The following is an 11,527-nucleotide window of genomic DNA, read 5'->3' as shown; positions in this document are numbered from 1 at the left end:
ATTACAAAAATCTCACCAATTCACAGCGTGGTCCATGTAGAATAAAACTAATCTTATTTGATTTTCTTTATAGGTCTTCTTTAACCCTCTATTTAGAGTGTAAATCTCTACTTTTTATGGTTGACAATTTCAAATTCCATAATACTAATTTACATACACCTTTCTTTCAGTTCTTTATTTGTTTTCCTTCTTGTTGAGGTGATAAGGGTAGCAATTTTTGTTTCATCTCCAATTGGCAGATAATCAAGTTGTTTCCACATTTTAGCTCTAAGGAGTACAGTTGCTAAACATTCCTAGACATTTTTGGTGAATATATAAAGCATTTGTTTGGAGTATAAAGCTGGAAGTAGAATTTCTTGTTCACATGGCAGTCTTATTTTATTAGAATTTGCCACAAAAATGGCAGATATGACCATGCTCAAGGCCTGAATGCTCAGACTGCCCCACTTTCTTTCCAATACTTAGAGTTGTCCATGTATTAACTTTAGCGATTTTGACAAGTTTCTCTTGGCATCTCCTCAAGGTTTACATTTTAATTTTCCTAACAAACAAGAATATTATGCAACTTTTTATTTGGGTATTCATGATTCGTCTATTACCCTCTGTGAAGTGCTTGTATAGTTAATGAGTTGGTTGTCTATTATTTGATTGTGAGTCTTTCTTTATCAGCTATATGTGTTGTGAATATTTTCTCTGTTTCTGGCTTGTGTTTTTTAGTTTCATAAAAGTATTTTTGGAGGTAGACTTTTTTATGTTAATGAACTTCAATTGTTGAAGTTTTCCCCTTTGTATAGTTAATGCCTTTATCTTGTGTAAGATGTCTTTGCTTTCCCCAATTTCATGAAAATATTATCATAGTATTTTCTTTTAGGTATTTTATAGTTTTGCAATTTTAGCTTTGAAATTCAGGTTAATGTCATATCTATAATAAAAAATTTTATAGTGAAATAGAGATTGAGGGCCATCTTGCTTTCTTTGCATAGATATACAGTTGTTTTAGCATTATAATAACATTTTTCTGTCACTGATCTGTATTGAATCTTCCATTCATATTTAATTATATGTTTGGAACTGTTTCTGGTTTCTTCATCATTTTGCCAATGATGAGTTGATTTATTTCTGCATAAACATAAGTCCACCTCTAAGGTATGTGGGACTCTTGACATTAATGTTTTTAGGGTCCCTGTGTAGATTAACAATTAGAGTTAAATTATGTAAAATTACAATGCACATAAGAGGTATAACTTTTTATAGATAGAAATTTAGGATAATAGCTAAAAATATATTTGTTGTTTATCAGTTTGCTAGGTTTGCTACAATTAACTGCCACAAACCAAGCGACTTACACAAGATAAATTTGTTGTATGATAATTCTGGAGGCTGCAAATCCAAGATCAAAGTGTTAGCAGGCTGGTTCCTTTTCTTGGCTTTTAAGGGAATCTTTTCTGTAATTCTGTGATTTTCATTGAGTCTCCTGTGATTTGATGGAAACCTACACTTATAAATATATCGCCTTGTTTTCTATATTCTTGTCCAGTGGCATTCTCACGTTTATCTCTGCATCCACATCTCCCACTTTATTTACAGATTTCAGTCATGTTGAATTAGGAACTCACCATACTCCAGAATAACATCAATGTAGCAATTAAATCTGCAATTACTATTTCTAAATAAAATCACTTTCTGAGGACTGGGGTTTAGAACTGTAGAATATGATTGTGGGAAGAATAAAATTCACCAAAAATAATTGTCCAGTCAAGACACAAACATTTTCAGACATTATCTTGTTTTTCTAAGATATCTATGAACTTTATTTCACAGCTGATATCAGCAAGAATCTCCTTGAAATAATAAGAAGGCAGCACATGGACCCAGTCATTTCCCCTCTAGGCAGATTGGAATGTGGTACTGAGCCCTAAAGTGGAGGAGAAGAAGATGTTGAGGGCACCATCTTTATTTAGGTGAGAAGGAAAAATTGAGGTAGGCAAAATCTGATATGCTCCTGAAGGCCAAAAATGAGAAGGTTTACCTCTAACAGAATTCTTAGAAGCTCTGTTTACTAATGAGAAACATGAAATAATGAAAGAAATTTACCACGTATAAAAGATAGAGTCTGGACAATGCACTTAGCAAGAAGGTCAGATGATGATGATGATGATGATGATGATGATGATGATATAACATTTTAAACATTGTATCACTGCAAAAGTTAAAGAGAATGTGAAAGGTACATTCATTCATTGCTGATGGGACCGCATGTTGGTGCAACCACCATGGAAGCAGTGTGGAGATTCTTCAGAAAATTTGATCCAGTTATCCCACTCTATGTTCATATCCAAAAGACTTAAAATCAGCATACTACAGTGACACAGCCACAGCAATGTTTATAGCAACTCAATTCACAACAGTTAAACAATGGAACCAACCTAAGTGTGTTTCAATAGATAAATGGATAAAGAAATTGTGGTATACATACACAATGAATATTGCTCAGGCTTAAAGAAGAATGAAATAATGGCATTTGCCTGTAAATGGGTGGAATTGGACTATCCTGCTAAGAGAAATAAGTCAATCTCAAAGAACCAAAGCCTAAATGTTTTCTCTGATATGAGGATGCTAATTCACAACAAGAGGGTAGGGCTAGGAAAGAATAGAGGTACTTTGGATTAGAGGGAGAGGAGTGGGTATGGGGTAGGAATAATAGTAGAATGAATCAGACATTGTTACCTTGTGTGCATATATGATTACACAACCGTTGTAACTCTGCATCACGTACAACCAGAAGAATGAGAAGTTACATTCCATCAATGTATGATGTGTCAAAATGCATTCTATTGTCATGTATAACTAATTAGAACAAATGAAAAATACATAAAAAAGAAAGATAATGTGAAAATATGTTGGACATTTGCAAAGTGCAGGTAAGGCTGGTTACCACAGATTTGCAATGGCAAGAATCTGATTGTTTCTGTTACTGTTTCCAGCAGCTTAGAGGTGGTTAAAAAAGTAGCAGGAGACAGTGATATACTGAATGGTATCTATGATGGGAAAATAATTGTATAGGACATTAGCATGAGTATAGTTGAAATGATGGACTATAAGAACTAGATTTTATACAAATGAATTTTAAAAAGGAAGTTAAAAGGATATGTGTGTGTATACATAAAATATCTATCACTCCATATTATATATGCATTATATATGTGTGTTAATAATGATTTTTAGACTTTATTTCAAATACTATATGCACAAATACACACACACACACACACACATAATGAATGGATAACTTGAAAGAACATAGGACAAGTGAGATAACTAGAAAGAATGCTGTAGTTAAAATAAAATAAGCTTAAAAATTCAGAGATCTAGTATCTCTGAGGTGTGACTAGGCCCAAGCCATTTCCATATGTCACTGACTGAGGTGCTGTGGACATAAAGGTCATCATAAGTGAAAATACAGGAACTATGTGGCCAAGTTTCTACATAAATACAGTAAAATGACTCAGGATCCTCATGTCAATATCTGCAGTATCCTTTTCTTTCATGTTGGTGAGGATGTGGGGGAAAGGTTATACTCACACATTGTTAGTGGGACTGTAAATTGGAGCAACTACTATGAAAAATTGAATGGAGATTCCTCAAAAAACTAGAAATGGAACCACCATTTGATGCAGATATACCACTCCTCAGTTTATATTCAAAGGATTTAAAATCAGCATACTACAGTGACACAGCCACATCAATGTTTATAGTAGCTGAATTCACAATAGCTAAGCTATGTAGCCAATATAGGTACCCTTCAACAGATGAATGGATAAAGAAAATGTGAGATATATATATATATATATAAATGAAGTATTACTCAGCCATTAAGAAGGACGATTTTATGACATTTGCCAGGAAATGGATGGAACTGGAGACTATCATGCTAAGTGACATAAGTCAATTCCCAAATACCAAAGGTCGAATGTTTTCACTGATATGTGGAAGCTAACACACAATGTTAGGGAGGGCATAGAAGTTCTAGATTAGACAATGGGGGATGGAGGAAAGGAAGTAGGCATGGGAAAGGAAAATACAGTGGAATGAATCTGATATAATTTTCCCATGTACATATATGAAAACACCACAGTGAATTTCACCATCATGTACATCCAAAAGAAGGTGGTCTTAATCAGAATAAGATATATTCCATGCTTATATCAAAACATATCCTACTGTTATGTATAACTAAAAAAGAAGCAATTTAAAATCTTCCTTATTAAACACCCTTTTCTGCCCTACCCTTGTAACTTCACAATCACAGATTGGTGTGGCTATAAGTTTATTGTAACGAAGCTTAACTGAACTCTCAGAACTACCTAGAAATCTTTGTGTATTCTAATAGACAATAGACTTCAAAATAGGATTGGAAGCCTGGTTCCCGAGTTCTCAAAGAATTCTGCAAGAGGTATCAACTTTTATAAGGTACAAATTATAAGAGACCTGTTGAGGGCCAATCATGAAAAGGTTGCAATTTCTAATACCTACTCCTTACAGCAAGCCTTACTCAAATACTGAAAATTAGTGTGGCTGACATAAGAATTGAATTCTCCAAGAGACTTCATGCCAAGTCTGCTTGGAGTCACTGTGCATCTGGGACTATTAAAGAGTCAAAAGATGGGCAAACACAGGCCCTACTTGTAAATATCACATTCTGTTTGAAGACAAATTTCCTTGGAGGAAAAAAAGGTAAGGAAAAAAACTGAATCAAAAGGACCTGAGGTTTCTGCTTGCATTGTACTGAGCACTTTGCATCCCCAAATTAAATTAAACTAAAATCCCCAAATAAATATAAATTTCAACCCGAGACAATAACAAAATTTCAATGTATAATGTCAGCCTTATCTGCAAAATTATAAAATCCTAGAACATTTCTTTAAAACCTGGACCCCCAATAAAAACTGGTATCCCTGTTATTTTATTATGTAGACATCCAAAAGCAAATCATGCCCTTTTTAAATATGATAATCATAATCTACCATAAGCACAATAATGTTAACTTGATAATTCTGTCAACTTTTGTGGTTTTTTTTTTCCTGAAAATATATGCTAGGTTTTTCATTCTGTGAAACACATCTTTTGAATAGTCTGACTGCTTTGTACTATGAGAATTAACCTTTATTGTTCTGTTTTTAAATGCTCTTTTCTCATCTTCCTTGAACATCTGATCAAATATGAAATCTTTTAGAAATCATGGAATTCTGAAAAATAATAACACCAGCAAGGCTTGAAAGAGTGATGAAAGAGAGCTTGGTGAAGACTTTAATCTTCAGATTGAGTGAGGAGAAAATCGCAGCCTTAGAAAGGTTCAGAAATGACTATTGCTAGATCTCCTGCAGAATTTCTTTTCCTTCTCTGGATAATCACCCACTCAGAAGTGAGGGGGCTTGGAACTATAGCCATCTCAGTACACAGCAAAGCTGGTTACCAACCCTCATAAAGCCCCACACATATCATAATCATACACACGCACCAATATGCCATCTCACACTATCAAGTATGTACCTAGGCATGTACCTTCACAAAGAAGCTATATTTAGTGATAGCTCACTCAGAGAATAATGGTTTCATACTCATTATGCACATTAAAGCAAATAATTATTCATGCAAACACATAGAAACAACCTTATACACAATCACATGCAAACCCAGTCTCATACATATTTACATATACATACATATTTATAAGCAAACCTCAGATTCACACATCAATATACATGAAATATCAACACACTTTCAAATTTCAGAAAATATTCCTTTGATTGTAAATACACATCACCAGATTAACAAAAAAAAAATACATGTATATATGGCTCACACCCAGGTAATCACTACAACACACCTTCTTGCACATGAATTGAAATTCCCTACCTTTGCATTCATGTCTACAGTGAAGACAGGAAAGCTAGGGGTTAATGTTTCCAGCATTAGTCTCCAGTCTCAGAGGAAGCCAGTGTGAGTATGAGGCAGTGGGACTTAGGAAGGGGTGGGGGGGCAGAGAACTAATGCTTGGGGAAGGGAAAGGCTAAGCATAGTCCTTTAAATAGACTCTGCTCTGAGGTTTCTGTCAAAGGCTAAGTCCCAGGGGCTTTTTAGAAATGCTTATGTGCATATCTGGCTTGGGCAAAGACTGAGCAGAGCTCAGTGTGAGTGATTCCTTGTGTTTCAGGAACCTGTGCCCTTCTCAGAGAGCAGTAGGATGCACAGTCTTCCAGAAGCTGAAAGGCAAGGAGGTGCACTGTGCAGAGAGGCCTGAATGACTGGGAACTTCAGGTCCAGAGGTCCAAGGACCCTGAACTTCACTAGGAGATGAGGAGAAAGAATCATGACTCCACAGTCCTCCAGGGAGCCCTAGAAAGGTAAAAAGGCTGCCCCTTAGACAACCCCTCCTGAGGCGAGGTTGGATCTGAACCCAACCTGCTCCATTATTATTGCTCTACAATTTAGTCTTAGATATCCTAAAGCAAGAAGGGAGCATCTAAACTTCCCCAAAGCTATTCTTTAGCAAGATCTTAGGCCATTTTATATTTTAATTTTTCTCTGGTTTCAAGCACATAGCTGACTGAAAGAAACAACTATTCCCAAATAATGGGCAGAGTAGCAGAGGTCCAACAGAGCCAGCAATACCATTCCTGGATTCAAAAGCACAGGTGAAAGCTGAGCTCTACTCAGTGGTAGAACATTGTTCACATATCTAAATTTCCTCACCAAAATCTACAGAGTTTTTATGAGTTAGATTTTATTTGGCAGAAGAGAAAAAAAAATTAATCAGAAGTTAAAGTGTGATTGTCCTTAACATAAGATTCATAAAGGACATGACATGGTTTTATTTTTCTTTTTAGTGCATTATGGAGATACATAAAGTTCAGTTTGCAGTACACATTATGATCATAAAGACTCTGACCTATGAAAAAGGAAAAAAAAACAAGATAGAGGAGGAAGGAAAGTTGAATAAAAAGGGTAATAGCAGTTATTAATAGCAGTCTATTTCCTACTATTTAGGAATGCACATTGTTATCCCTAAAACCAAAGCAAGCTGTCTTTTCATATTGAAAAGCTTCCACATTATACAAAAATAACCAAGGAGTGGTTATATCTCTGTCTACTTCACATGGCACAGTCTTAAATTTGCCTGTGTTGAGCTCCTAAGTTTTTGAGGGGAAAAAAAAATCAAGAAAATTTTTGACAATGAAGGCACTTGATTTCATGTGACAACAGGGGAAAGCTCAGAAAAGAAAGAGAGGCTCAAAACTAAGGCTACATCCTGATCAAGGATTGAGTCCCAGTTCAGCTCTGCTCTTTCAGTGTCCACCTAAGAAAGAAAATCTGAGAAAAAGAAATCTGAAAGAGCAGAATAAGAGGGGGACTGAGAGGCGTCTATTCATGGGTGAGCTCTTTCCAGTGGAAAGTTCCTTCATCAAGACTGGAATATGAATGAAAGAGAAAGTCGGGATAGTGAAAGAGACTGCCCAGTTGAGGTAGCTAAAATGTGGTCAAGAGGGGAGTTACCACCCCCAGAGAGTACTAACAAGGTAAATCCTCTGTTAAGGCTCAGGGGCAGAAGCCAACAGTGATGTGATCACAGACAAAGTAGCAAATTCCCCAGAGGATCCAGCAGGCAATGCCACAGGCTGGTCCAGATACCCAGCCCGGGTAAGCAGCAATGTCAGGTCCAACTGCAGATATGTCTTTAATCCAGAGCGCACACCTGTGCAAGCCCCCTTCATGTCTGCCTTTGTCATGACAGGGCAGCCTTCCATGCCTCACCCAACCAGGGTGGGAACCCCAATCACTCACTAAGTAGCAATGGCTTCAGTATCACCAGAAGCCCCTGCTATAGAGTTGCACACTCGGAGAAAAATTTAGAAAGTGATGCCAGGCAAATCATGTAATGACTCTGAACTGTTTTTCTCATGGTAAATTGAGGGTGGGGATATTTTAGAAACAATTATTTAGAAACAATTAACTTTTGGAGTCTGTAGTGCTGGGCCTCAACAAATAGCAATCCCTTCCACAGTTAATGAGATTATTATACACATTGGGAAACCATTGCTTAAGCTGGCACCTCTTCCAGTGACTGGCACAGGAATGAAGGTGGTCTAGAATGTTTTTCCAAGAGACTATGACACATGGTAACTGGATTCCCACAAGGAAAAAATGACAAAGAGTAGAACAAAGCAAAGTTGGGAAAAAGACTGGCCTCAACAGAAAATGTAAGACTGTTTGGGAAGATCAGGCTTGGTAAGAGGACACAAAGCAAGGACCCTGGGAGCCAAACAATGTTTGCTTATGAATTTTCATAGTATTCTTGGCCACAGTATTTGTTTAGAGTAAACCAAAAGTTACTATCTAAGTAGAATGGTATTTACCCATTTCTAGGAACCAATCTGTCTAGTAAAATGAAACATCCGTTTGTTCCCAAAAGTGATTTGTTTAGAGGAATATAAATGGATACTCTCCTGGCCAGCATGTATCTATTAAAAGGAGGTGAAAATAGATGCAAGACACAGAATTGAGAGTAAGAAGTAAAAACTAAGAAAAAGTTACCAGTGTCCTAAGGATTTGAGGTAGCTGCATTCATCAAAGGGATCAACACAAAGTCGACTCACATAAGGTAAGAACAGACAGAGGATGGTGCCCCAGTGTGCTGAGCAGGGTCACTTCTAGTATGAGAAACAGAACTATCTTGTGAGTAGGACTCAGAGTAGGGTTAAGTGGGCTCTGGTGGGACATCTTAGGATATTGTTATACAGGTAAAAGGCTGTTACCACAAAATAATAACACTTATTTGTTATTTTTTTCAGCAAATATTTATTAAACCTCTATCCTGTACAAAGCACAGAGGTGCTAGGAATAGTGTAGAGCTCCAGGCTGAACGCATGTGAATTCATCACCTGGGACTGGCCTTGCTAAACATAGCCTGCAAGCCAAATCCAGCTGTACTCTGCTTTTATAAATAAGCTTTTACTGGAATAAAGTCATACACATGCATTTATATATGGATTATGACTGTTGATTTTGCACTACAAAGTTAAACTGATTAGATGCACAAGAGACTGCATAGCCCACAAAGCTAAGATATTTGTGATCTGAACTTTCACAGGTCAGATTTTACTTCTAAAGAAACAGGAGCTATACATTAAAGATGTCTATTTATAGATGAACAATTGCTTCTTCAGCAATCTCCAAACCCAAACCCTCAAGGTAACCATCCTAGAGTCAACCCAAACACAACATCACTCATACATCACTCTCCTCTCATCCCTTCTGTAAAACTGGTTCTTTTTAGTTATGCATGACGGTAGAATCCATTTTGAGACATTTATATAAGCATGGAATATATCTTAATCTAATTCAGCCCCCAAAACCTCTCTTCCCCTTCCCTTTTCCCACCTACTGTTCCCTTCCCTTTTCCCACCTACTGTTCCCTTCCCTCTGTTGATCTTCCCTCCATTTACCCAAAGCTTTTCTTAATTAATTTCTTGTGGATGTACACTATGCTGTGATTCACTGTGGTGTATTCATATACGTACATAAGAAAGGTGTGTCAGATGCATTTCACTGTCTTTCATTTTCCTATCCCCCCTCCCTTCCTTTTGTTCTCCTTTGTCTCATCCACTGAACTTTTATTCCTCCACTCCCACCTTATTTTGATCCTTTAATTCTTCCTTGCTGCCTTTCAACTTTGAAATGTTGCCCCAGAGACTTAACAGAGGCATAAAAAGAACACATGGGAAAAGTTAAGCAATCAGACAATTGTTGTAAAGAATGAAAGTAAAAAACTTAATATGACCTGATTTGACAAGGTGTAATTTTTCAGGATATTAAAATTTTAAGACAAAAAGTAATTCTAAAACACTAATTATGTTTAGAGCTGGTAAGTTTGACACCATTTAGAATGCCATAGTGTGAACACAAAATAATGAGTAGCAGCATCTTATTGCAAGATTTCACATACTAAAGTAATGGAATTTATTTTGATTTATCACTAAATTCAATTACCCCATTAAAAAGGCTTATTAATAATAATAATTGTTTTTATCATCTGCAGAGAATACGTAACTTTTGCAACAGAGAAAATAGTATCTTTCCCCTGATGTTGGCTTCAGGGAACAGCTCTTCTCATCCCGTGTCCTTCATCCTCCTTGGAATCCCAGGACTGGAAAGTTCCCACTTTTGGATTGCCTTCCCATTCTGTGTCATGTATATCGTGGCTGTAGCTGGCAATATCATCATCCTGCATGTAATCAGAACTGACCACACCCTGCACCAGCCCATGTACCTCTTTCTGGCCATGCTGGCTCTCACCGACCTGGTCCTCTCCTCCTCCACACAGCCTAAAATGCTGGCCATACTCTGGTTCCATGCTCATGAGATTGAATACCATGCCTGCCTCATCCAGGTGTTCTTCATCCATGCCTTTTCTTCTGTGGAGTCTGGGGTGCTCATGGCTATGGCCTTGGACCGCTATGTGGCCATCTGCTTCCCACTGAGGCACTCTAGTATCCTCACCACGTCTGTGGTGATCAAACTGGGGTCGGTTGTGATGGTGAGAGGGCTGCTGTGGGTGAGCCCCTTCTGCTTCATGATCTCCAGGATGCCCTTCTGCCCCAACAAGGTCATTCCCCAGTCCTACTGTGAGCACATGGCTGTGCTGAAGTTGGTGTGTGCTGATACCAGAGTCAATCGTGGATATGGGCTCTTTGTGGCCTTCTCTGTGGTTGGCTTTGATATCATTGTCATTGGCATATCCTATGTGAAGATTTTAAGAGCTGTTCTTCAATTGCCTTCAGACGAGGCCCGTCTCAAGGCTTTTGGCACCTGTGCCTCCCACGTGTGTGTAATCTTGGCTTTCTATATCCCAGCCCTCTTTACCTTCCTCACCCACCGCTTTGGCCGTCAAGTGCCCCAAGTGGTGCACATCATGTTTGCTAATGTCTACTTACTGGTACCTCCCATGCTCAACCCCATCATCTATGGAGTTAGAACCAAAGAGATTAGGGACAGGGTCATCAGAGGTTGTTGTAGTAAAGAGCTCTGAGCCAAGGATCACAATGTTCCCAAACTCTCGATTGCTCCATTGATGTGGGGACATAATGAAAAGTGTTTTCCAGGCCATTTTGCATCATCAGAAAGCCATGTATCACTATCCCAGAATACAACAACTCTTCAGAAGAAAAAAGAACAATTTTCAGGATTCTCCAAATAAGAGAACTCTGAAAAATATGTTACAAAATGCAAACCTAGTTGATCTATGTTCATCCTCATAAGAAAACGATAAATATTTCCCAACTAGTAAATCAGTGAATATTTTATAAGAATGTCGTCTTTGTATTATATAGGTGAAAATATTATTGGCAGAAGTGTAAGTTGATACATAGTTTAAAAGATATACAGAAATGGTCACCAACCACATAAAAATAAGTACATTTTCTCTATCTGGAATTTTTTAAGAATAAGAATTTGTGAAACAAAAACATGT

The 11,527-nt window shown here is 37.4% G+C and overlaps 1 protein-coding gene across 1 annotated transcript; it reads left to right on the top strand.

The window, feature by feature from the left end:
- Positions 1 to 10,141: 10,141 nt before the first annotated feature.
- Positions 10,142 to 11,086, top strand: LOC143388464 (olfactory receptor 52R1-like). The gene has a single exon (XM_076842206.2). It carries the CDS (start codon positions 10,142 to 10,144, stop codon positions 11,084 to 11,086), a length of 945 nt encoding a protein of 314 aa, XP_076698321.2.
- The last annotated feature ends 441 nt before the right edge of the window (positions 11,087 to 11,527 follow it).

Source organism: Callospermophilus lateralis, chromosome 2 (assembly GCF_048772815.1).
Source record: "Callospermophilus lateralis isolate mCalLat2 chromosome 2, mCalLat2.hap1, whole genome shotgun sequence".
Taxonomy (NCBI): domain Eukaryota; kingdom Metazoa; phylum Chordata; class Mammalia; order Rodentia; family Sciuridae; genus Callospermophilus; species Callospermophilus lateralis.
The sequence above is the reverse complement of the archived record's forward strand: the minus strand, read 5'-3'. Positions and strand labels throughout refer to the sequence as shown.

Bases quoted from the DNA above. Each gene is read 5' to 3' on its own strand.
- LOC143388464 (XM_076842206.2), top strand. From the start codon at position 10,142: ATGTTGGCTTCAGGGAACAGCTCTTCTCATCCCGTGTCCTTCATCCTC.